General features: G+C 42.9%; 1 protein-coding gene across 10 annotated transcripts in view; it reads right to left on the minus strand.

Annotated features, from left to right (window-relative positions):
* The window catches only part of BLNK (B cell linker), a 101422-nt gene that overhangs the window by 44551 nt on the left and 31248 nt on the right, over positions 1 to 25623 (minus strand). For all 10 annotated transcript variants that reach the window (XM_082722108.1, XM_082722102.1, XM_082722100.1 and 7 more), the window contains one exon: positions 2474 to 2539. In XM_082722108.1, coding sequence (XP_082578234.1) covers positions 2474 to 2526 — 53 coding nt within the window. In that variant the 5' untranslated portion in view covers positions 2527 to 2539. The remainder of the gene's footprint in view (positions 1 to 2473; positions 2540 to 25623) is intronic.

A 25623-nucleotide genomic window follows, 5' to 3' on the forward strand; every position in this document is an offset into this window, starting at 1 on the left:
GCATAGAAATTTTGCTTTTTGTTTCCCCAAAGGTTCTTAGGTCGATTATTTCATTCAATTCTCACAGCAAGCCAGCGTGAGCTGGGGAGATATTATAATTAGACTTCTGATGAGGTCCAGATAGAAAGATTAGCCACAGTGTTATGGGGGGGAAAAAAGCACAAAAACAAACAAGGAATCACGGTGCCAGGTCTGTAACTGGACCAGTAAAATTTCAAAAAGCACGAACCATCCATTACCCATTATTGCCACTATTTCATAAGAGAAAAGAAAAGGTATTTTAATACCCAAAATGTTATCATCTCAGGATAAAGAACAGACTCAGGAAGGGGCTGGTGGTCACTGAACACCAACCAGGAATAAAAGCTGTGGTTTGGGTCTTACTTAGCAGCCGGCAGCTGCATGTCAACCCCCAACACTTCAAGGTCCTTATTTTCTCATTTGGCCATGGACCAGCAACAACTCTGTCACGGTCTTCTGTTAGGAAACCAGTGTGTTCAACCGTGCTTCCTCCTTTCAAGGTAGCACCTGTTGCCTGGCAACGAGCAAGAGTGTTAACAGCAGGTCACTCAGAACCAAAGGCCCACTGACTTCACCCAGGGTAACGACTATGGCAGCCATATTTTCCAAGCTGAGAGGAAACATGGTTTTTCAAATCAAAATGTATTTTGGGAACAATGAGCATAATGAAATAGGAACTGTCTGAAAAACTTTGAGCTCCATGGCTACTGTGAGTATGCCTGACCAGGGAAGAGAGAGACATTTTACACAGTGGCTTCATATTATTGAGAAAACTGTGTATTGTAAAACTGACAATGGGGATAATTAATCTAGAATCCCTAGCGATTAAAACAATGACTAGCAGGGCTCCCTCATCTCAATGAGATTTTGCATGTGTCAGAAATATTAAATGAGAATAATCACATACCTCGCTCCTCCACGGGACAGAACATGAGGACAAATTTTCCTCTAGTAGATGCCCCACAAGCAGAAGACCATTTTAACTATTTTATGATAATGACTTATACATATTGAGACTCATTTGCATTTTGTAGTCTAAAAAACCATAAAACATGATTTCTTACTTTCAAGTTTAACAAAGACCAAAAAGAATGAAGACTCTTTGTTCCGAAGGCATAGGAAAATGAAATTTTATACACTATTAATGGTACAAAATTGCTGACAAGCAATTTGGTAATATCAATAAAAATTTCAAGGGCACAAATTTTTCCATTTCTAAATTTCATTTTAGGAATTTAGCTTTCTGGTACACTCAAAATCTATAAAAATTACTTATTGAAATGTTACTTATGACAGTTAAGCTGAAAGAAATGGCCACAAAATTTTTAGTGATCTTATCAAATTGCTCCCCCAAGAATATGCCAGTTTAAACTCCCACATCTCCTTCCCTTTAAAAAGTGTTCACTGATGCATAGCTGGTTAAATGAATGATAATATATTTATAGCAGACTATTAATCATCTGCTCAAAATGGAATATGCCTTATTTTTACATACTATCAAAGATGTCCATGATCTAGCATTAAGTAAAACCACTGAGCAAAATCGCGTTGGTAGAATGGTTTATGAAGTGTGACGCCATTCATGATGAAAATGTATGTGTGTACAGGCATGTACTGTATCACATACATACAGATATATATATATATATATATATATATATATATATATATATATCAGACTCACTCATGACAATGTTTGTTTCCCTGGAGTTGGTTGAGGTTGGGGATGTGGAGAAGTGGGAGATTTTTCCTTCATGCAATTCTGAATGGTTTGATTTTTTTTTCCTGGTGAATCTACTACTACTTTCATTTTCTAAATAAAAGAATTTAAAAGCTTAATGGGATACTATTTCCTCCTTCCTCTTTACTTAGATTTTGAGTGGCAAATACAGGTATGCACGATTTTTATCTTTTTTTTTTTTTTTTTTTTAAAGCTTAAGAGTTTTTGATGTGCAGGAAGATTTGAAATTCTAGCTTTTCCTCTCTAAGTGCCAACTGAAAACACAATTTTAGGCTATAATTGAAAAAGCAAAAAACTGAAATATGGAAAACAGGTATGGCATGGATTGTGTTCTTAGAACTTCTCTTTTGGATTTCTCCAAGCGTGTCCTAGTGGACTTTAACTAAAAAGTTATAGAAGCTGATTGTCCTGTTTCTAGAAACGTTTTTGTTGACATTTGCTGGCACTTTGAGGGGGACAGCTCACTTTTACTGCAGTGAGAGGGAAAAGCAAAGTTCCCTGAGGATGACCCCATTCATTTGCCATGTTTCCTGAAGATGGATCTTACCAACATGGACTCCTGCCATGAGTAAGAAAGGGTTACATGTTAAAGAGGTTGCAACTCCTCACTTGGGTAACAAAGAACTTTGTTCTCTTCCACCTAGCACAGGCTGGAATAATGTGTGATTTATATAAATGAGTGCTTATATAGTGCTATGAAGTTTAACTTACTTTTTGATTTTGTTCATTATTCCACCTTCATTGTTCTTGATATCGTGGACCATCTTTTGAAGCTGCCTGCAAGAAGCAAAATTAAACATAAAATACTAATAAGTAGGTCAATTTAGAAAAAGTCTTCTATCCTTGAATACAAAAAGAGAAGTAAAGACCTATAATAAACCCCCAAACAGTGGGAATGGTATTATATTTAATCAAATTGGCTGTTTGCTACTTGAGTAAAGGGAAAGTATTCTTTTTTTATTAATTATTTTTATTAACGTGTAATGTATTATTTGCCCCAGGGGTACAGGTCTCTGAATCATCAGTCTTACACATTTCACAGCACTCACCATAGCACGTTCCCTCCCCAATGTCCATAACAACCACCCTCTCCATACCTCTCCTCCCCCTAGCAACCCCCAGTTTGTTTTGTGAGATTAAGAGCGACTTATGGTTTGTCTGAGGGTAAGTATTCTATAAGGAACATGGTCATTGGGCATATCCCTATCCCTATCCCCGTCCCTGTCTATTGGATGTCTGGGCCAGGCTCGGAAGAGACATTTTGATTTTCAGATCTGTCTATTCTGAGGACACACATGAGGCAAAACCCTCTGAAAAACCTCACTGTTCACCACTGAGTGTCCTTAGACCATTCACATTGCAAGATGGAGTGACCTTATGTGGGCTAAAATCAGGTCCACGAATTTTTTTTGTTTGTTTGTTAACTTCACTAGGTAGAATCCGGGAAAACTGTCACAAAAAAGTTGTACATACACAGAAGCCATAAAGAAAATGATTAATGAATCTAACTGCATGTACATTTGGAAACCCTGTAGAACAAAAAATAATATGCACAAAATCAAAAGATAAATGACGTACCGGAAGAAATATTTACGACACAATAATAATAATGACTCATGTTCTGATTGACAAATCTTATGACTCTGCAAAATATTATTAATAATTCAATAGGAAATGGGCAAAAGATGCAAACACATGGCGAACAGAAAAGTGTGAGTGACTAACAGACTAATAAAAAGATATTTAACATTACTTATATCTAAAGAAATCTAAATTGAAACAACAGTGCGGTATGTTTGGCTCATCAGACTGGCAGAACGTAACTCGATAATACCCTGGGTAGATGGGAGTACAAAAATACAGATATTCTTGGGAATGCACATTGTTACAATCAATATCTATTAAATTTTAAAACCTCCATGCCTTTTGACTCAGAAATTCTGCTGCTAGGAACTTGCCCTTATAAACATGGTCATAAAACCATACTATTATGTACATATAAGCATTTTGCCTAATAGCCCTAACCCTTCCTGCCTTCCCACTAAAAAACCTGGAAACAACCTAAATGCCCATCAATCATTAAAAGGGAACTAGTTACACAAACTGATAAAGCCATACAATGGAATGCCATAGGCCCTTAAAAAAAAAAAAAAAAGAAACACACACCTGCATTGCTGACACATAAAAATCTCCAACACAGATTAAGTTTAAAAAAAAATGGTAAAGGAGAAAAAAGAAAAAAAGGAAGAAAAAAAGTGAAGTTCAGAACAATGTGTGTACCACATATTTTTTCTGTGGGATGAGAAAGGACACGTATATTCCTATAAGCCAGTACACGTGTAGCTTTTTAGAGGGATATGCAAGCAGTTATTCAAAGACTGTTTTCAAAGGCAACAGAGCATTCTCATATGAATTAGGAAAAGGTACCCCTTTCTTCTGGGTGGACACCTGCACAGTGGCGGGGCACACAGCCTGGCAAGCAGTCAAGGAATAGATTTCAGCCTCTACATGTCATCAGAGCTGGGTGTGGAGTGAAAACAGAAGGCTCGACTGGGAATGGGGGCTTCCGTTTTGTAAAAAAGAGACTTTCTTATTATAATGAAGATTTTTCTATATTATTTGAATGTTCATAACTTGTACAGATATCATTTCTATTATCTGTTTTATATACATATGTAGAGAAAAATGTTAACAGGATCAGAGTATAGGGCCATGGTTTTTTCCCTTCATGATAACTTTCTGACTTTAAAAAACATATAAATATATTACTTATATTTAAATATATTTACATGTAAAAATACGTTCTACATTATGTGCAAAATATATGTTTATATTTTATGTTGTATATAAATAATGATGTATATAAATATATAAAATATATATTTCTTATTTATATATATACATAAATTATGTATATATAATTTCACACAGTTCTGTCCTCAAAGAGTAAGACAGTTGAAGTCACTTTTCAGGCAAGCCTTTCCTTTTTTCTGAAGAAACCATTTGACTGGGCCTTATACTTAACAAAATGCAAATTTTGCATATAGCCATTGTTCTTGGAGAAAATTGTGATTTCCTATAAACCTGATCACAGATTTCTCTAATTCTGGGAGCTGGGCATTGTGTTACAGGCAATATGAAGATTGGGCACAATTAAGCTTGGTGGAGGTCTATGAAACCCTGTTGACTGGAGGGAATCTGGAGGAATATTCTCTGGCTCTTCATGGATTTAGGACGCATTTGTTGCGAAGTCCTGCAGTGTGGGTAGAGCAGGTTAGAGCATGAGCGGAAGCTTGCTGGAGGAGCTCTGCATGGTGTCTACTGCTAAGTGTTAATTTAAGACTAATCAAGGCTGATGATCCACTGCAGTTGTTTACTGAGAGGTGTTGGTTGGGCACCAAGAGGTGGGGTGAAATTTACTGTGTAGGGATCGTCCCTCATACCCTCAACCATTTTGGGAAAAGGAAGATTCTCAAATAAAGAATGGGAACTTGCACTGGGGATTCTGGGGAGCTCCCACCCCTTCCAGGTCAAATGACAGGAGAGCACAGACAAACCTGAGGGATATTCATTGGTGGGCAGGTGGGGAGGGATGCAAGAGTGGCGTGTTGGCTGGAACCTGAGGCTGGGTCTAGGTTCCAGCTCTAAGTAGAGCCCTAACTGCCACCATCACTAGCCATTTGCCGTGAGAGAATTCCTCTCCATTGCCCCCCGAATGTTCAGTGGTATCCGGCTTGTCATTGCACCATGGCCTCGGCCGGCTGTGGGGAAAGGTGTGTTCCATTGACTTGAAGGAGCAAAGCGCAAAGGGAAGACAGGCTGGAGGGTTGGGCAGAAGGATAAGAGAAATTTCTTTTAGGACAACTTTAGGCTGCATCTTCGGGCATTGCCTACAAAACTGGGGGATCCACTGAGGGGCCCAGGTCGGGATGTGGGAAGAGGTCGGTGCCAAGTGGTTATCTGGAAATGAGAAATGAGGAAATGAGACCACATTTTGTATCCCCAGTTAGGTAGGCTGTGCTCACTAATTCCATTCCTGTGAGAACTCAGCAAAGCCCCAGGCTCAGCAGCAGAGAGGATGGATGAGGGAGAAGGGGGACCACCTGCCCATCTGAGACACACCGAGGCTCCCTAGAGCTGGACCTCTGAGTTGCCTCAGAATGCCACAGGATTCCAGATTTTGTTCACATATATCCTAGGCCCAACTCCTATCTCCTTTTCCTGTAGAACTCTAGGGAATCTCTGAGACAGAGGAATGAGGGAAAATGGAAAAGAGGGCTGGGCATGGAGAGAAGGAGAGAGGAGTTGGAATGGTTTGACTGGGAGGCAATTTAATAATTTCCAGTGCAGAGCAGATGGCAACTCTGGCTATAAGCTGACTGTAACTGAACAGAACAGCTTCAGGCTGAATTAATCCTTAACCAGGTTCAAGGACAAAACGAGCCAGAGTAAAGGATGTTCTCTGAAGTTTGTCAAGAACCAGACACAGAGTAAGGGGGAGCCCGGGGGCTGATCTGTATAAGCAGTTTTGCTGCAAGTGGAGATAAACAGATGTAAACTGTTGCAAGAGCCTGATGTAATTTTGCTCAACTTGGTACTTGATGCTTCTTGGCCTTTCTTAATTTCTTTCCACTATAGGCTATTAAAATAATTATAATTATAATATGTAATTATGGCACATTGTTGAATTGGTTCATAAACTATACACTTTGTATGCAAAATTTTTCTTTTCCCTCTGCCTCTCGTTCACACAAATTCTTATGCCCATGGACTGCTCAGTTATAGCCACCCAGCTTCTGTGACCTGGAAAAACACAGTATCCCCCAAACCAAGATGTGATGATACTCTCATTTCATTTTATCAACTATTCAGACACTGTCTAATGCACAGCTTTCCTCCTCTCTGGCATCAACTGTCCCACTTTGGAGCACTTTTTTGCGCTACTACAACATAAAGCATATGCGAAAGGAATACACAGCTGGACTATTCCCAGATTTAAATACCAGCTGTCTCACTGTGGTACGTCAGGTGTAGGTGGAAAATAAGCATAAAGCAGCTTCTTTTTGAATAGTCCTTTAAGAGATATCCTTCCATGGATGGCAGAAGGATACAGGATCACAATTTAATTTTTAAAATTGTGCAGACACAGCCATGTTCACGTAACAAAATAAAATGAAGAACAAAACTTATCTCATATATGTTTTAAGAAATACTAATATGGCAATCTCTACTGAAATACCATCAGCATTTTTCACAGAGCTAGAACAAACAATTCTAAAGTTTGTATGGAACCAGAAAAGACCCTGAATAGCTAAAGGAAAATTGAAAAGAAAAGCAAAGCAGGAGGCATCACAATTCTGGACTCCAAGCTGTATGACAAAGCTGTAATCATCAAGATGGCATGGTACTAGCAAAAAACAGACACATAGAACCCATAAATGGACCCATAACTATAGGAATAACCAAACGTCAACAAAACAGGAAAGAATATCCAATGGAAAAAAGACAGTCTTTTCAACAAACAGTGTTGGGAATACTGGACAGCCACATGTAGAAGAATGAAACTGGACTACTTTCTCACATCATACACAAAAATAAAGTAAAAATGGTCGAAAGACCTAAATGTTAGACAGTAATCCAACAAAATCTTCGAGGAGAACACAGGCAGCAACCGCTTTGACCTCAGCCACAGCAACTTCTTACTAGACACATCTCCAAAGGCAAGAAAAACAAAAGCAAAAATAAACTATTAGGACTTCATCAAGATAAAAAGCTTCTGCATAGCAAAGGAAACAGTCAACAAAACTAATAGGCAACCCATGGAATGGGAGAAGGTATTTGCAAATGACATATCAGATAAAGGACTAATATCCGAAATCTATAAAGAATTTATCAAACTCAAGACCCCCAAAATAAATAATCCAGTCAAGAAATGAGCAGAAGACATGAACACACATTTTTCCAAAGAAAACATACAAATGGCCAATAGACACATGAAAAAATGCTCAACATCACTCATTATCAGAGAAATACAAATCAAAATCACAATCACAATGAGATATAACCTCACACCAGTCAGAATGGCTAAAATTAACATCTCAGGAAACATCAAATGTTGTCGAGGGTGTGGAAAAAGGGAACCCTCTTACATTGTTGGTGGGAATGGAAGCTGGTGCAGCCACTGTGGAAGACAATATGGAGGTTTCTCAAAAAGTTAAAAATAGGGGTGGCTGGGTTACTCAGTGGGTTAAGCCTCTGTCTTGGGCTCAGGTCATGATCTCGGGATCCTGGAGTCGAGTCCCGCATCGGGCTCTCTGCTCAGCAGGGAGCCTGCTTCCTCCTCTCTCTCTGCCTGCCTCTCTGCCTACTTGTGATCTTTCTCTCTGTCAAATAAATAAATGAAAACTTTAAAAAAAAGTTAAAAATAGAGCTACTCTATGACCCAGCAACCACACTATTAGGTATTTATCCAGAGGATATAAACATAATAATTCAAAGGGATACACGTGCACCCCAATGATTACAGCATCAATGTCCACAATTGCCAACTATGGAAAGAGCCGAGGTATTCATAAACAGATGAATGAATAAAGAAGATGTGGTATATATATGCAATGGAATATTACTCAGCCATCTAAAAGAATGAAATCTTGCCATTTGCAATGATGTGAATGGAACTAGAGGGTATTGTGCTAAGTGAAATAAGCTGATCAGAGAAAGACACCATATAATTTCACTCATACATGGAATTAAGAAACAAAGCAGACAAACATAAGGGAAGGGAAGGAAGAATAAAATAAGGGAGGCAAATCATAAGAGATTTTAAACTATAGGAAACAAACTGAGGGTTGCTGGAGGGGAGGTGGATGGGAGATGGGGTAATTGGATGTTGGGGATTAAGGAGGACACTTGATGGGAGGAGCACTGGGTGTTATATGCAACTGATGAATCAGTAAATTCTACCCCTTAAACTAGAACTAACTTGAATTTGGGGAAAAAACTGGGGGGAAAAAAAGACTTTAAAACATATTTTTAAGCAGCCTGGCACTTGAGCATTTTAAAATGGTGAGCAGATCACACAAATAATTGTAATTATTATTACTCATAGAAACCAAATAAAATTATACATTCACTCCTTTGTTACAGATTTAAATTTTTTTTTTAATCTTTTGTATTAATGTCAACAAGCTTAGCTTTTAACAACACCCTAAAGTACCATGCCCCAGGCTAAGCCTGGATCTTAAAAGATTTAGATCTCTTGTGTTCTGAGTTGGACAAATAGTTATTTGAAAGTAACCAGCAACTTTTCACCTCCAAAGAGGGCCCTTCTCAACTTCAACTGCATCTGCCCAAGGGCTATTGATAGGCAGAAGGTGGGCCCCGCCCCCAGATGTTCTGATTGGGTAGGTCCAGAGTGGGTCGGATAATTTGCATTTCCAACCATTTGCGTGGGGCAGACTTCACCGGTCAGGAGAACCACCCTCCACGCCTTTTTGTGCTGTGGGCCTTTCAGTTGCACCTGAGTTAAGCAAATTGATGCTTTGGGAAAACTCAAGTCCTCCAGAATCCCAGTGCAAAGTTCCAGACAGTGAAGCTGAGCAGTCAGTTCAACAACCTCACTGGGGCGTTGGTTTTCCTGGGCTGTGCCTCCTTTGTGGGTCTCTTGAGTTTCCTCCATGTGGATTTGGACTACCCACTACCTGTATATTTTTATTCATTTTAGACTCATGTGCTTTCTTGAGCCACAGTCTGCTGAAGCAGCAGAGTGGCGATGAAAGGTGGGGGTGGTGGTGAAGGGTGAACATGACCCCCCTTCCTTTGCAACAATGGAAAAACGGACTGGGCCTGCTTGGTGCAGAGCTACATGGTCAGGACCATTTGGTGACGTTAGGACTAAGACATGACCATATCCCTGTCTGTGGGAAATGGGCTGTCACTCAGCCTGAAAAGACTTCTCTACGAGAGGAAGCAAGGAAGATGAACAGGTGGTGGGCAAGACTTGGGCTTTGCTACCTGGATGTTTCCCATCTTCCTGGGGCCTTCTGGTTGTTGGTCCCTCCACAGGTCGACCTCTAGAAGGATTTCTACAGTCTAGAGGTGGGCGGGCTCTTGGAATGGTCTATGGCTGGGAACAAAGCTTGGAAGACAAAGATAGATCCAGGATGCTGTGCAAATCCTTGTCCAGTAACAAATATAAATCATTCTCTGTGTTGTGCTTCCTTCTGTTATTCTCCAAATCTCAGCAGATACTTACTACATGTTAGTAACTCTGTTGGGTTGTGCGGAAATGAGGAAAGGGTCTGTGGCCAAAGGTGGAAAGAGCCTTAGAAATCTACATGGAGGCTGAAGGATGCCAGCTGCACCACAGCTGGGGGATGGGGAAGTGGTGGGAGGAGTTAAGGGAAATGGCTCCAGGAATATGGGTTCATGGATCTGGAGACAAGCAAGAGCCAGGATGGGGCAGTGTGAGATGTGTAAGCAGCCTGGGGACTCGCAGAATGCCAGTGGCAGGAAATCCAGTAAAAGTGGGATTAGGGGTACTGTATTTTGAATGGCGAAAAGGAATGTGACCTTTTTTTGTTTGGAGTCCCACGTAAGTTAAGTAGTAGCTGGTTACCCAGGTTGTAGAGTTTTTAATTTTGTAACTTCATTCCTGATAAAAAATGTAATATATGCTAAGTGAATCAATCCTGAAAGGCTGAAAGGGCTACATATTGTATGATTCCAACTGGAATCTGGAAAAGGCAAAAACTATGGAAACAATAGAAAGATCAGTTGCTGTCATGAGTTGGGGAGGAGGAAGGGAAAGATGAATAGGTGGAACAGGGGATTTTTGGGGCAGTGAAACTATTTTTGTATGATACAATTATGGTGGCTACAGGTCACAGGTGTTCATTGTATCAAACTTTGGAAATAATACTTAAAATGTCACTCTTAATTCCAACCTCTGCTATTAACATTTAATTGAACAGCCTTCCAATGTTTTGCTACACATGTATAGTAGGTATAGATTTTACATAATTAAGATCATACGTGGCATTTCATAATCTGCATTATCCACTCGTATCTCAAACATTTTCGTAAGTGAGCATGATCTTGAGGCTTTGTCTACTTAGTCACCAAGTCTTTACCTGTACCTTTCCTCCCCCTGCAAACAGAGGGGCTTTTAATGAGCCAAAACTCCAATCTGGGTTGGTATGACAGGGAGCAGTGAAATGTCAGGACCCCTATACTTGAGGGAGGGGAGAGAGAAGAACCAGACCTGACCTGAGCAGACCAGGATCAAGAGTGTGGATCAAGAAGATCTGCTGGAGGCCTTGTTTCTGGGGGCCTTGGATTAAGGGGTTGGGTCCAAGGGGCAGGAGAGAGTCCCTCTCCGCTTCCTGCCCGTTCCTTCAAAGCCAGGTTACTCTCTGAAACAGTTGTTTTCTCAAGGATGGCCTGAAGACTACGCCACACTAGCACCTGTAAATGAAGATATTTACCTCTCAGGGTTGCTGTGAAGAGAATAGATAATAAATATAAAGTGCTTGCCCATGCAGGCCGTTTCAATTCATTGGGTCTTTTCAGTTCACTGTAGCGGCTCTTCTTGCAGAAGACCCCGGGGGACTGGTTTGGACCAGGAACAAAACTCCTTTCAGTGATGTGCGCTAGGGAGGGGAAGGGGGAGCCTTCCCACCGGGATTGATCTCAAGGCCCAAAGGTGCTCCAGGACTGGGTTTGGTTATGGGGTGTCTCTGTTATTGTTGTTGTTTTGTGGGTTTTGGGGGGGAGGGTGATGGGTGGTGGCGGGAAGGGTTGGCTGAGAACAGCCCCCAGCCTGGCATGGCTGATTGGTACCAACATGTGAGACTCACCCACTAATCACAGTTCTGCATATAACGGGGTATTTATGGGCCCTGACATGGGTGGCATTTTGATCTCTAACCTACAAAAATACCTTTGCAAAAAGATGAATTATTTTGGGTTCTTAGGCTACCTTTAGTACTAACAAATGCTTCCATATACTCAGCTGTATTCACGGGTAAGAAGAGAGCATTTTAATCAAAAGTACTGTGGTTGCCAAAAAATTAAATTAATTAAATTAAAAACAAAAATTCAGATTGCTGGACCCTCAACCATCTCAATGAAATAAAAATCCCAGGTGGGGCCCAGCAATCTGCATTTTACAAACTTCTAGGGACTGGTGATTCTCATGCACACAGGAGGCTGAGAGAACCTTTATTAGAAGAAGTAAAGCAGGTTTATCTGCTTCTAGGCCAGGCTTAATTGCAAAGAGCATAAGAGAAATCCCCCCCTCCCCACCCCCAACCTCCAAGGAATTTTCCCACCTGACTCCTTGCCTGAAATATCTTTACTCCATAATGGGATGCTGAAGGCTTACACAGACACTCTCTCTCCCCAGGAAACTACCATACGCAAATAGGAGTTTTAGTCAGTGGTGTGATGTCTGCTCTTAATAGGGAGAGAGAGCAGAAAGAATGAGCCGTGGGTGCTGACGACCAGGTTTTTACCTTCGTGGATGCTCAGATCAATACAAATCTGACACAGAGTTACTTTCTGTCTGTCTGCCTGGCAACCTGGCATCAGAGTGGGGACTCCAGCTCTAAGAGCTGAACACAAACAGCCCAGCCTTTTTCACTGAGTATTTTTTGAATTGAAGGTCAGAGATTACATCAATGGGCAGTGTCTATACATCTTCTTCTTGGAGGATGATGAGGAGGAGGAGAGCGTCTTGATTTTGGCTACACATTAGAGTCAGTTAGGGTGCTTTTAATACTCTTCATACCCAAACCTCCCCTCGCCCCATGGTGGTTGGCTCTCAGGTGATTCTGATGTGTGGCCAAGGTCGAGAACCACTGGCAGTGTTATCATTTGTAGATTGTGCAGGGAAGATGCACCAGCTAAGACAGCATGAGGAGAGGAATCCACAGATGCTGAATGCCCTTCAGAAAGGTGTCTGCAGGCTGAGAGCAGCCCCAGGATGTGGAAGGACAGAACAGATGCAGGAAGGGTAGACTGGTGGACTGGATGCAAGGCTCCATCAGCACCAAAGGACCACTGGGAAGGCAGCTGCACATGGATAGTTTGGCCAAATCACCGAAAACTATACCTTTCCAATAATTTTTATTAAACACAGGAGATGACTTAAAGGGTGGTACTATCTCCAAGAAGTCTGTTTTTTGAAATTTATTAGAAAAAAAAAATAAAAGGATCAGAAAACATCTTACTTTCCTTTTAGCTCCTTAATGCATTCACAGAGGATTGTGAAAGGCAGGTTTTAGAGGGTTTTTGCACTTCCATCTCTCCAGGAAAGGTGGAATGCAAAGCCGTGTTCATCAGAGGAAAATCCTTGCTTAATCTGGATTTAGGAATGGATTAAAGGAGGGTCTCAGGACAAAAGAGACTCTTTGCAAACAAAAACAGCAGATAAATCCTTCCTTCTTCCCCTCCAAATCTTAACCAAGGATGGGGATGGAGTTTTATGTTTTCATTATCAGTGGGGCTGGTCCTCTGTGTGTGAGGGCTTGTCGGGCCCTTCTCAGTTCCCATTCCTAAACCCCAGCTTGCACCAGGCCACACCCTCCTCAAGAGCCTGCAGAAGCTCCTTGGGTCTCGGGAATGAATAATCCTGCCCTTTTCTGTTGGCTCAAAGTTACTCACTCATTGGGAGCTCCTGGCACTCTACTGATGGCTGGCTCTTTCCTGTGAATTAGCTACATCTACTTGGTTTGGTACCTTAGAAATCTGTGCTCTCCACACAACGGGCCAGTACCTCCAAAATATATGTTCCTAAAATCATTCTGGAGTAGCAATCTCTCTAACATTTTTTTTTTATATATACATATAGAAGAGAAGAAAATATCTGCTCTCTTAACTACTGTACACAATGAATGAATTTTTAAAAACATAACCATCATCATCGGGTCTGCTGATCCTTTGTCTTTCTCCTTTCTAAGCTGTTTAAATGATCTATCATTGACTCAATTTCTTCTTAGGATGCTACTCATCGTTTCTATAGTACATTTTATTTTTTGCTGTTAAAATTTCAACACAAGCATATTATAAAAAGTTGAAGGCTTCTGATAAGGAAGAGAATAAGAAGACAACAGAATTTATAATCTGGTACCCTTGGATCCTCAGGCTTGAAACCTCTGGGCTTTTTTTGGACCCTTTTGTTTCTGTCTGACTGTTCATCTCCCATCATCAGTTGTATCAGTTCACCTCTAGATGACCTTATCTGTCTGTCTCTTCATGCCTGCCCCTTGCGGTCACAGCCACTGTGATCCCGTGGCAATGATGATGCCCGTGGCTGCCCCACTGGTCTCCCTCCATTTCTCCCATCCTCTAAATGCATTTTCTTAAATTGCCCTTATTCATCATGGTGCCCCAAGATGCCCCACTTCAAGGTCTCCCCAATTCCCACATGATAAAGTATGAACTCATTTGCTTGGCATTCAAAGGCCTTCACAATTTGGACGCAATCAGCCATTTTTACACCTAATTAACCCAATGCTATGAACCCACAATTGTTCTCATTCCATCCCCTCAGCCCAAGGCCCAGCTTAAGGGGCTCCTTCCCCCTCCCAGATAATTTCTTGGGCACAGGAAGGAGGCCGTGTAGGACCGGAGTCCAAAGGGGTGGATTCTACTCCAGTTGCTGCTGATTCCTGGCTGTGCCCATCACAGCAATTCTTGCTGTCACTCAGTGCCTCATTTTCTCTTATAAACTGAGATGACCAGATTACATGGATGCCCAGGTCTTCCACAGCTCTGTATTCTATTTCTATATATGCTGGATTTATAACACTTCTGGCATCCTGGGTGCTATATTTAGATTTGTAAATTCAGCAGCCCAGCGGGCTTCTTCCTTCTAGAAAGTGAGTCCGAGCTGGAGATGGCACAGAAGTTTTGGCAGCCCCTTCCATGGTAGAGGAAGCCTCCCAAGGCTGAGTTAGCACCCCTGCCCCATTTCACAAATATAGACCCCTAGGCCCAGAGAGATCATGATACTTGTTTCAGACTACATAGCTTGGGAACCCTGACTCCTAGGTTTGCCTATCATTAAGGTAGTCACAGTTATTGGGCAGTGGAAGAGACTTTAGGAATATCCTGGGTCAATCCCCTCTTGTTATAAGGGAGGAAACTAAGTTCTAAGAGAAATGTTGCCTTGCCCCAAGATTGATTAGCTAAAGATTCCCCCAGTTCTTTCCATCACACCCTGTTCCCCTTCCCTTTCCACACACTGCTTGAGGGTCCTGCTGGAGGCTCAGCTTTTCCATGGCAGAGACTGTTCTACCTTCTTGGGCCATAGCGCACAGCCCATGGTTACAGTCCCAGCCTGGGGAGCCGTGCAGGTGGTCAGACTCCACAATGGCAGGAGAAGCCAGTGTTTAGTGAGCATGTGTTATGTGCCAAGTGCTTTGCATGCACTACCTCAGTTAACCCTCACAACGCTGTGACTTAGGTCCTTTTATTATCCTCATTGTTTACTGTGATGAAAAAATAAAATGTATCATCTTAATTACCTCTAAGTGTCTAGATCCCCAGTGTATTCACATACACATTGTATATTCACATTGCTGTGATGATCTCAGTTTTTGTAAGTGAGAAAATATTTGCTCAGAGAAGTTAAGTAATTTGCCCCAGGTCCTACACTTAGTAAATGAGAGCTGGGATTCAAACCAGGGCTTTTGACCCCAGGGCCCATGCTCCCACCCAGTCCTGGATAACCTGTGTTGGCTGATTTCAGCCTGACGCCTTCCCCAGGCAGGTGACGGGCTTCAGCGTGCCTCTTTGGGCACTTCTGTCTCTCTGTCCCTAGAGAATGAAATGCCAACTGAATATTACCCCCACCTTAAAAGACCACCAGAGACATGAGTCAAAGCCAAGCAGCAAGGGTCGTTTATTACAGGTTCGAACCTGGACCTCTGCACCGCTCGTTGCAAAAAGACCTCCAATTCTGCTACCAGTGAAGCAGATTTTACTGGGGACACATGTGCCCCACTACTGCCCTGCTGCTGGTCCCCAAGAGCTGACTTGTTGCCAGAGGGCAACACAGGCTCCTAGGGATCTTTTCTGTCTTTAGGGAGGGGCAGAGAACAAAGAGGAAGGGAAAGAGTAGTGCAGACAGGTTAGGAGAGGGTGGGAATGTGGTCGGGGCCCTCTGGGGTCTGGGACCTGTCGAGAAGCAGAGTGGCTGGACTCATGGAGAGAGACCTGAACACCATGTCCCCATGCATCCCTTCTTAGCACCCTAGTCAGAATCACCTAGGAGCCCTGGAGTGGAGTACTGCGTGCCCCTGCCTGTGAGCACCTCACTGTCAGACTTCTTAACTGCCCATTAACTAGAGAAAGTAACTTCAAGTTTCCCCAAACACTCTACCATCTCTTTCCTTCTTTTTCCTACAGAGATCTGCAAGTATTTTGTGGTTGTCTTTGGCATGTCTGAACTGCTGGTCTGGGTTATAAGCAGACACAAACTGGGCTGACTTGGCATAAGCAGGAGTAGGGATGATCCTACTGATACCCTGAATCCTTTAAAAAAAAAAAAAAAAATCCTGGCACTCTCTCTTCTATCAGAGACAGCTAGGCGTGGGATGCCGCATCCTGAGAGTGCTGAGATGGCAAAGAAAAGATGCTAAACTAGTTTTAAAAAGTTCTTAGAAGATTTTCCACTTAGTGTGACAGTAGAATCTGTCACAGCTCTTCCCTCTCCCTGGTTTTCGGGGCCTCCAAGGATGCAGCCCTTTCCTTCCTCTGGGCCTCGAGGCAGACTTGCTGGTCCCTGCACTCAGCCAGTCGTGGAGCAGGGACGGGTTAAGTAAAGTGAGATCTCTTTCCCAAAATGATACACAAGCAAATTACAAAACCCCAAAAAGTTCCAGGAGGCTCCTGTATCCACAGATGACAGACTATCAGTTTGGGAGAGTCCCCAAAGGTCATGTTATTTAATCCTGTCATGGTGCTCAGCTTTGGTACGCTCTTGGTTCTAACACAGCGTACACGGTGGAAATTTTGCTATGTTCATGGTCTCTCCTTCACCAGCATGAAAATTACCATGTGGGACTGATGACTCCCAAACAATAAATTTGTAAGACGATATGATGCGTAATTTTAATCACGATTCAGAAAATGCTGAAAAGGTAAGCCTACGTGATACTAGAGAAGGAATGTGTTTTTCAGAATTTAAGCTTGTGGGGCACCTGGGTTGCTCAGTGGGTTAAAGACTCTGCTTTCGACTCAGGTCATGGTCTCAGGGTCCTGGGATCTAGCCCCATGTCGGACTCTCTGCTCAGAGGGAGCCTGCTTCCTACTGCCCGCACCCCTCCCCCGCCTCTCTGCCTACTTGTGATCTCTGTCGAATAAATAAATAAAATTAAAAAAAAAATAGAATTTGGGCTTGTTCCTTTAAAGATCAACCTTAATGGGGGGAAAAATGCATGTCTACATGGTAGAATATAATATTGCCACCCACTTTTCTGGGCATCCATTTCAATAGCTAAAAGCAACGATATTTTCAGGGAGTAAAGAGTGATTTTGAGGAACAGTATTTCCAATACCTTGAAAAAATTACTCAGTTAAGCTCATTTCACTGAGATCTGAGTAAAAAGAGATATTGGGGACTATCAGGTGTAGGGATTGAAGTGGAAAGAATCATTGCAATTTTTAAAAACCATCCAGAAATGCTTATTCATAATACATTAAAAAACACTTTGAAACCGTATCTAATTTGTCAAACAAAAATATGATCGTGGGTCCCTGAAATATAATATTTTATGGTAGGTATGGGAAATAACTTCATTATCAGTTTTCTTATTGCAATAAGATACACCTAATGTAAAATTCACCATTTCAGCCACTTCAAAGTGTATAAGGCAGCAACCTTCAGGAAGTTCACAACACTCACAACCACCATCACTGTCTAGTTGCCAAAGGTTTGCATCACCCCAAAAGGAAACCTCATGCATGTAAAATGGTCAGTAGCAGCTTCTTTCTTTTCTTTTCTTTTTTTTTTTGTTTTTTAAAGATTTTATTTATTTGTCAGAAAGAGAGCGAGCACACAAGCAGGGGGAGTGGTGGGCAGAGAGGCAGAGGGAAAAACAAGCTCCTTGCTCAGCAGAACTCAATCCCAGGACCCTGGCATCACGACCTGAACTGAAGGCAGATGCTAAACAGACTGAGCCACCCAGGCGCCCCTCATTAGCAGTTTCAAAGCAGATTTTCCCCTATTGTATTTGGAGGTATTTGCCTAAATTGCTCTTGTTTTAATCATGCTGAGAGGCTGTTTTTAGCATTTATCAGGCATATTAGGCACAGTAACTAGTTTGCAAATGTGATCATTTTTTAATATGGAGATGATAGGAAATGAAAAGACCTTCTATTGCAAAGAAAAAAAAAAAAAAAGAACTTTGACCCTGAAAAGGCTGTAAAGACAGTATAAAAGGCAAAATAGTCACACAGACATCAAGGTGCCAGTTTTTCAAGGATTTTGTATTACATTTGGCATTTTCTTTTTGAAAGTATATTTCTCCTGTTTGTATTTTACTCTATCACAGTGATTTGCACTAGAATAAAATGTCTCCTTCCTGTGGGGGATTGACTGTGCACATTCCGCACGTCTCATGTGCTTAAGAGATGATTCGTCTACCTTCAGCTTTTTATACTTTGAACTTAGTGAAGTTAAAAAGTCAATAACAAAAACAACAAATTGGATGGGGAGGAACACTTCTTTCCACCTTTAAGCTCAGGTCTGCACCCTCCAGGGAGCACTCTTAGCCACAGACCTCCAAGCCCCAGCTCCCTCGGCTTAGCGATGGTCTCCCTCCTCTGACCTTTCCGCTCCTTATCGCCAGTTTCTTCTTGAACAGTGCTCCTTTCTCTCAGCCCAGCAACTGCTGGCCGAGCCACCTCTGTGTGGGAGAGAAGAGCCCAGCAATCTGCCCTCCAGCCGCAGGGACGCTGGGGACAGACAATACCTTGATGCCTTGGACTATTACCCTTAGCGAGGTTTTAGCGAGGTTTAATTTTGAACCACGACTCTGAGACACACTGCCTTATCCCACGTGGATGCCTCTCTAATGACACAATTTGGGGGAAGGAAGCATCCACTGAGCTCTTCCCCTCTGTCTAATACATTCCCTGCTTCAACACCCCTATTATGTTACATATTGTTTTAATAATATAGGATATTATTTTCCAGATGGAAAAGCTGAGGTGAAAAGGGATTAAGTGACCTTCTCAAAGACCATGAGGTAGGAAGTACAGAGAAGTATTCTAACCCAGGCTTGCCTGACTTCAAAGATCATCTTTCCAGTACAGCAAAAACACCTTTCTGAGCCCTTCTTCAATTATACCACACTAGTCCTCTATGCTCAGTCTATGTGTAAGACCAACTCCTCTCTTTATAATTACAACTCGCTCTCAGATGACATAAACTATTGTGGGAGCGTTCTTTGAAAAACACGTATCCGTAGACACCAGACGTGCCTGGGTCAGCATGGAATTCAAGTCTGGACTGGGAAACACATCAAAGCCTGAAATCCTGATGGGCATGGCTCTGTGGGGCTTCACTGGTGTTTCTCACCAGCAAATTAGTTGCCTTTTAGTTTAAAAAAAAAAAATGCCTAGGGAAAATATAGAATATACACTAAGCTAGACTGAGCTGATTGGCCAGTAAGTGACAACAGGGTTAATAAATCGGGAGGGGGAGGGTGGATGCTCTCCCCTCTCCTCCCAGGCAAACAGGGAGATTTGGTTCTAGAGTGGGCTCTGTTGGTGTGGGCTTGGATAGGAACTTCCCCTCTCTGGACCTTAGCCTTCTTGCCTCCAAAATAAAGGAGCTAAAGAGAAGGCCTCTCAGGTCCTTGCCAGGAAACCTCTGTGATCTGGGCAGGAAATTCCCCACTGATGTCTGTGTCCTTACTTTGAGCAGGGAGAGCAGACTCAGGGAACCTATGGCCAGCACTGGCTGCCTTATTTCTAGGGCCCAGTGTAAAATGAAAAGGCAGGGCCCCTTGTCCAAAATTATTAAGACTTATAGGACAGCAAGAGCAGAGCATTCAACCAAGTAGGGGGCTCTGAGAGCATGGGTCCTGTGTGGCTGCATGACCACCCTTCTCAGGAGCTCAGGGATCTTGGCTGCACACCCCCTCTATGGCTCCATGGGCATAAAACTGAAAGCTAGCTTGCTGGGAGACAAGGATGCCCCTGGGGTGATGCGATCCTTTCTCAGGAAAGTGGCCACACCAGAGAGGTGTGGCTCATCAAGGAGAAGCAACCTACTCCATAAGCTGCTCCCTTCTGGCTTTTGAGTTCAGAGAGCGCTGAAACCAAGGCCTGCGGGACTGGGGAAATGGCCTCCTTGGGGGTCTAGACCAGAGTGCTGTTGAAGGGTTGGAAAAACATCCAGTCGAAAATAAGCCTGCAGGTGGAGATGCCCACACACACCCTTTCAAAAAGGAAGGTGAGGCAGGACTGGCAGGAGGATGTGGGTCCAGCCCAGAGGGGCAGGGACTTGCAGGAGCTCCATGGGAGCAGCCATCCCTCAGATGGAGAACAAGGTACAGGCTGGAAAGGTAGACTAGCCTGCTTGTGGATGTGTGTAGAACCGTGGAGAAGAACACTCGGGCCAATAGGGAGGCTCATGCACACACAGAAACTATGGATCTGAGGTAGGGCTCCCTGAGAGAGGGTTTGCACTGCCGGCCGTGTGTGCTCTAGCATCAGAGTGCAGCACAAAAACCCCTCCTTGCAGAGTGCTGGGAGCCTTGAAGCCCTGGGACCCAGAAGCCTGCAAGTCAGGCTCCCACTTCAGGGTTCACCACTCCATTGATCTGGAGGCGAGACTCACACGAGGGCTGGAATTCTATCCAATCAGCAGGTGGGGCCCACTTCTGGAGCAACAGATGTGCCATCCTCTGAACCTCTGATCCTGTGCTGGACCCTGGGGGCCCTGGGACTCCAGCAAGTACGTGCAGTGAGAATACTAAAGCTGTCCCTGAGGCTTAGACATCAACAACCCTGAGCGAACAGAGAGACACAGGATCACGTGAAAGAAGCAGAATGATCCCAAGTCAGTGAGATTTAAGGAGGGGGTGCTGGCAGATGGGAAGGACAAAGCAAGAGAAACAATGCATACACTAGTCTACAGAGACAGAGTCTAGTTAAGCTGACTCACATGGTTTCCTTGGCTACAGGGGACAAGGGCATTGCTGCCCCTTTGGCACAGAAGCAGGATCTAGGGTCACCCAGGAACTTTGAGCATCTGACATTATCACATACAGCAGCCCCATGCCAGTCTGGACCTCTCCCAAACATAGCCTCTCACTGTTCTCAATAGCATAAGATAATTAGGCAAACTATTCACCTCTGGAAAAGATCAACATGAACTTAAAGAATTGTGGGAGGCGGGATATAGGATAAATTTACAATAGAGCTGGCATAAACTCTTTGTTTTGAGAAGTTGCCTCTTCAACACCCAAACAACACAAAATATGCACCAGTGGCCCCAGGGAGAGACCAGGCAGGAAAGGATGAACACTGCAGCAGCAGCAGAACCTATCATAGGTGATGGCAGAGTTATTCCGATCCGTGTCACACAGAATCCATGGCAGGATCTTCACATGGGACTGAGAAGACGTTAAGGGGTGGACAGATACAGATCATCTCCCCCAATCCGTCGATCTTTTATCCCATAATGCTCTGCCCATGGACCTCAGGACAACACATTCTGCTCTAGGACAAGCATAGCATATTCACCTCTGCCCAGAGTTTGGCCATAGGATCAGATCCATAAGCCCCTGGACAGCCTAACAGCTATGTTATCACTTAATTTGCTTTTTACCCCAACTCTAAGGATCTCCACTCATGGTGTACCCAGTCTGGTTACAGAAGTAGAAACAGAGACTATTCCAAGATGACCTTATGTCTGGAGATCTTTCCTGCTCTCATTTCTGTACCAAGGAGAGAAAAACATATATCCAAGTCGTTCACATAGTTTATGGAATCTAGTTTCGCTTGACACTAATTTAAAACAAAACAAAACAAAAACCCAACTCATTGAAATATAGGCCCAACACCTCAAGCCCTTCTCCTTGGCAACACCTTACCCAAACCATCCCAGATAGAGGAAAATCAGCCCAGTGAGCAGAGGCCCATAAATTGAAAAGATACATATTACGTATTTTAAACATCAACTACATACTGTCTTTGTAAGAACGTATAAATGAAGAAGTGCTTCTAGTTCCAGACAGAATTCATTTACTTGGTCTGAATCAGTTTCTCAATAGTAGCACTAGAGGTTTGGGGACAGGTAGTTCTTTGCTGTGAGCACTGCTCTGTAAATGCAAGATGTTCACCAGCACCCTTGGTGTCTACCTCCTCAGTGCCAGTAGCACCCCCCTCCCCAATGGTGATATTCTACTATCCTCCGGAGGGCAAAAGTGCCCCTGGTGGGAAGCACTGATCTAAATGATGCAGCCATGCTTTTGGGGAGGGCAGCAGAAGCATGCTTCTAGGGGGTTACTAATAATCATAGAGAGCTCTGTTTCCCTGCAGCAAGCTATCATTCCATTTTTCTTTTTTTTTTTAAAGATTATTTATTGACTATTGATTTGACAGAGAGAGAGAGAGCACACAACTAGGAGGGAGCAGCAGGCAGAGAGGGAGAAGCAGGCTCCCTGCTGAGCAAAGATTCCGATGTGAGACTCAATCCCAGGACCCTGGGATCACAACCTGAGCCAAATGAAGACAGATGCTTAACCAACTGAGCCACCCAGACATCCTCATTCAATTTTTCTTATTCATATTCTTTGACAAGCTTAGATTCTTTGCTGCCACTGCATGAGGGCAATACTAATATCCTCTCTGAAAATGAGCCAAACAGTAGACTTTCCACCAAACAGACAAGATTGGTCCTCTGTGCGGAAAAATCAAGAGACTATATGTAAATGTGTGCCCTGAAGCGTCTGGTACCAGCCGAGACTCCTCTAATCCACTGATGTAGGAGGCCTGGCTGCAACACAATCGTGGTTTGGTTCTTAAAAGCCTAGTTAAGGAGCACCTAGGTGGCTCAGTGGGTTAAAGCCCCTGCCTTCGGCTCAGGTCATGATCCCAGGGTCCTGGGATGGAGCCCCGCATCGGGCTCTCTGCTCTGCAGAGAGCCTGCTTCCTCCTCTCTCTGCCTGCCTCCCTGCCTGCTTGTGATCTCTCTCTCTGTCAAATAAATAAAATCTTAAAAACAAAACAAAACAAAACACCTAGTTAAATGTATCGCAGCCCACTGGGAGGCCAATTGCATGAAAAGAATGGAGTCATTCAGCTATACCACACAGGCAACCACTGGATTCAGGAGAGAGAGTGCCTTGGATGTGTGGACTCTAACTTAGGGTTTTCCTGGCACAACCATGCCCAGCATGGGTGAGGTAAAGGGCCTTGAGTTTTCTTAGCCAATGATCCTGAAAGCTACAAACACTAAACAAATTCTAGTAATGTGATTCCAGTCAGCTTGCCCACAAGGAGAAAGAGGTCTTATTTGAGGGTTCCATACACTGGAGTGACACAGGGTGTCCCAGTTGAGCAGATTCTCAGCTGACATAAGGCAGGGGAGCAGTGTGAAGAGAAGTACTTCCTGGAAAGTCTGTCTTATTTCTACCATTAGATCCTGTGCCTTCTTTTCACCCTCCCATATCAGCACTGGCCTCTGCCCTAAACTTACAAAGAATGAGAAGAGATATGCTCCCAGACACATAGATATTCAAGAGTTGCTCCATGAGCCCCTGGGCAGCTTCCTGCTTTGCTCGCCATTCCAGTTAAAGGGGGTTGGAGCCATTACCATGAGTCAGAAGAGAGACACCAAATGGTCACTCATGATGTGTGGGTTGATACTGGTTATTGCGTTTCCTATTTATATTTACTTGTTATACTGACCGTGAGGCCAATTTCATTCTGGGCCCTTCAACCTGGTCTTCATAATGAGCCTGCAAGGAAGGCATCTCTAGTTTCATTTGACAGTTGAGGAAACTGAAGCTTATAGAAGCTGAGTGACTTCCTCCGGACCCAAAGCTACTAACTGGCCATAGAAATTCGACCCTTTGGGACTCCAACTGCATTGTCCTTCTAAATATATCACAGCAACTTTCTAGGTGACTTCATTGGCTGCTGTCTAGTTGTATTCTCTGGCCCCACTGTTTAGGAATGGACAGCTTCCAGAGACTGATGATTCAATCAGGAAATATTTCCTGGGGGTCTTGGGATAAAAGTGGCCCATCTCTAAACAGTGGGGTCAGAGAATGATCTTCATGTCTGAAGGATCACACAGGATTAGAATAGATAAGGCTTTGGAAATTGGTCCAAACTCCTCATTTGAAGATGGGGGACACAGCGGAGATAAGGACCTATCCAGGATAATGTGATAGAAAAGCCATATGTAGACTATATGGAAGCAACATAAAAGAAAAGAATAGACTACAGGGTGCGGTAGGTGAATGGAGGTACAGACAGGGATGAATCAGGGTTAGGGCTGATGACGATACCACTGACAGAAACAGGGAATATCAGAGATGGAGCTAGGGCTGAAAGGTGAAAAGAAGGTGAAATTTTTTTTTTTTTAAGTAATTTCTACACCCAAACATGGGACTCAAACTCACACCCCTGAGATCAAGAGTCATATGCTCTACCCCTGGAACCAGCCAGACACCTCAGAGAATTTATTTTTGAAGAACTGAATTTGAAAAATCAAGTAACTGGAAATTCCAACAGAGGATTCCAAGACCTGAGAAGAGAAGTCACGTCCCAGAGCCTGTGAAATTAGATCTCCAAGCATCCTATCTGTGAGACCTACACCCCCAAGACAGGGCCCTGCTGTGCTCCACAGTTGTGTTAGCCACTTAGAATAAGGCGGAGGAGGGGTGTTCGTCATGTCTACAGTCCTTGCAAAGCTGAATGCCACAGGTATCACAATCAATAAGTAACATAACCAAAAGAACTAAAAAGAAGAACTAAAATGAACATAAACTTTTCAAGGATCAATGTTTAGGATATCAGTTGTATATCTACAGAATTAATAAGAAAGAATAACAATGATATTAACGACTACAATTTTTAAGCTAATAATTATTACTATAGCAGAATCACGATGTATCCTTGATGGACACTCACTATCTCTCTATTTTTGTGGCTAAAAATTTAAGCAAATCCTCATAAATTTTGATAGGTTCTAAGGATATAAACACAGCTCTTCACTTCTACTAGCCCCTGGTGCCAAATAACTGCAGTTGGGCAACCTCCTTCTGAACTGGCGTTAACTGGTCAGAACAGAGGGATCAAGGACTTCATTTCCCTATTCCACACCATCCCATCTAATTACAAAAAAGATTTAAGATGGTGCTTCAAGTCCATTGTGTTTACAATTTCATTTCTTTGAAAAGTTCCACGTCAACAGTGCACATTTTACCAAAACAGGCCAATTCTGTAAGGACAACTGAGCAACCAAGTGGAAAAAAAAAAAGTTCCTTCTGCCTAAGCAGATGAATGTGGTATATGATTATCCACAATATAATTTTGGTTTCCTACCCTATCATCTATAGTTGCATCTTGCCTACTAACCACTCTGTGATTAAGCTGGACTTTGTCCACAAGGGGTTGGTCAGGGGTGGGGGGTGGGGGGAATATCATAAAGTGATTCAAGTTCTATTGCATTTCTTTATTTAAATTCCCATTTGGACTTCCTAAAAGGGGAAGGCTTCCTATAGCTCTAGGTTATGGAATGTTTGGAAAGGATTTTTTAAAACCCCCTTACTCATTTGAGAGAAGTCATAATATCCATGCCTTGTTATTTGCTTTGGCATGTCTTTCCTACT

This window comes from Mustela nivalis (genome assembly GCF_964662115.1).
Source record: "Mustela nivalis genome assembly, chromosome: 2".
In the NCBI taxonomy this organism is placed as follows: domain Eukaryota; kingdom Metazoa; phylum Chordata; class Mammalia; order Carnivora; family Mustelidae; genus Mustela; species Mustela nivalis.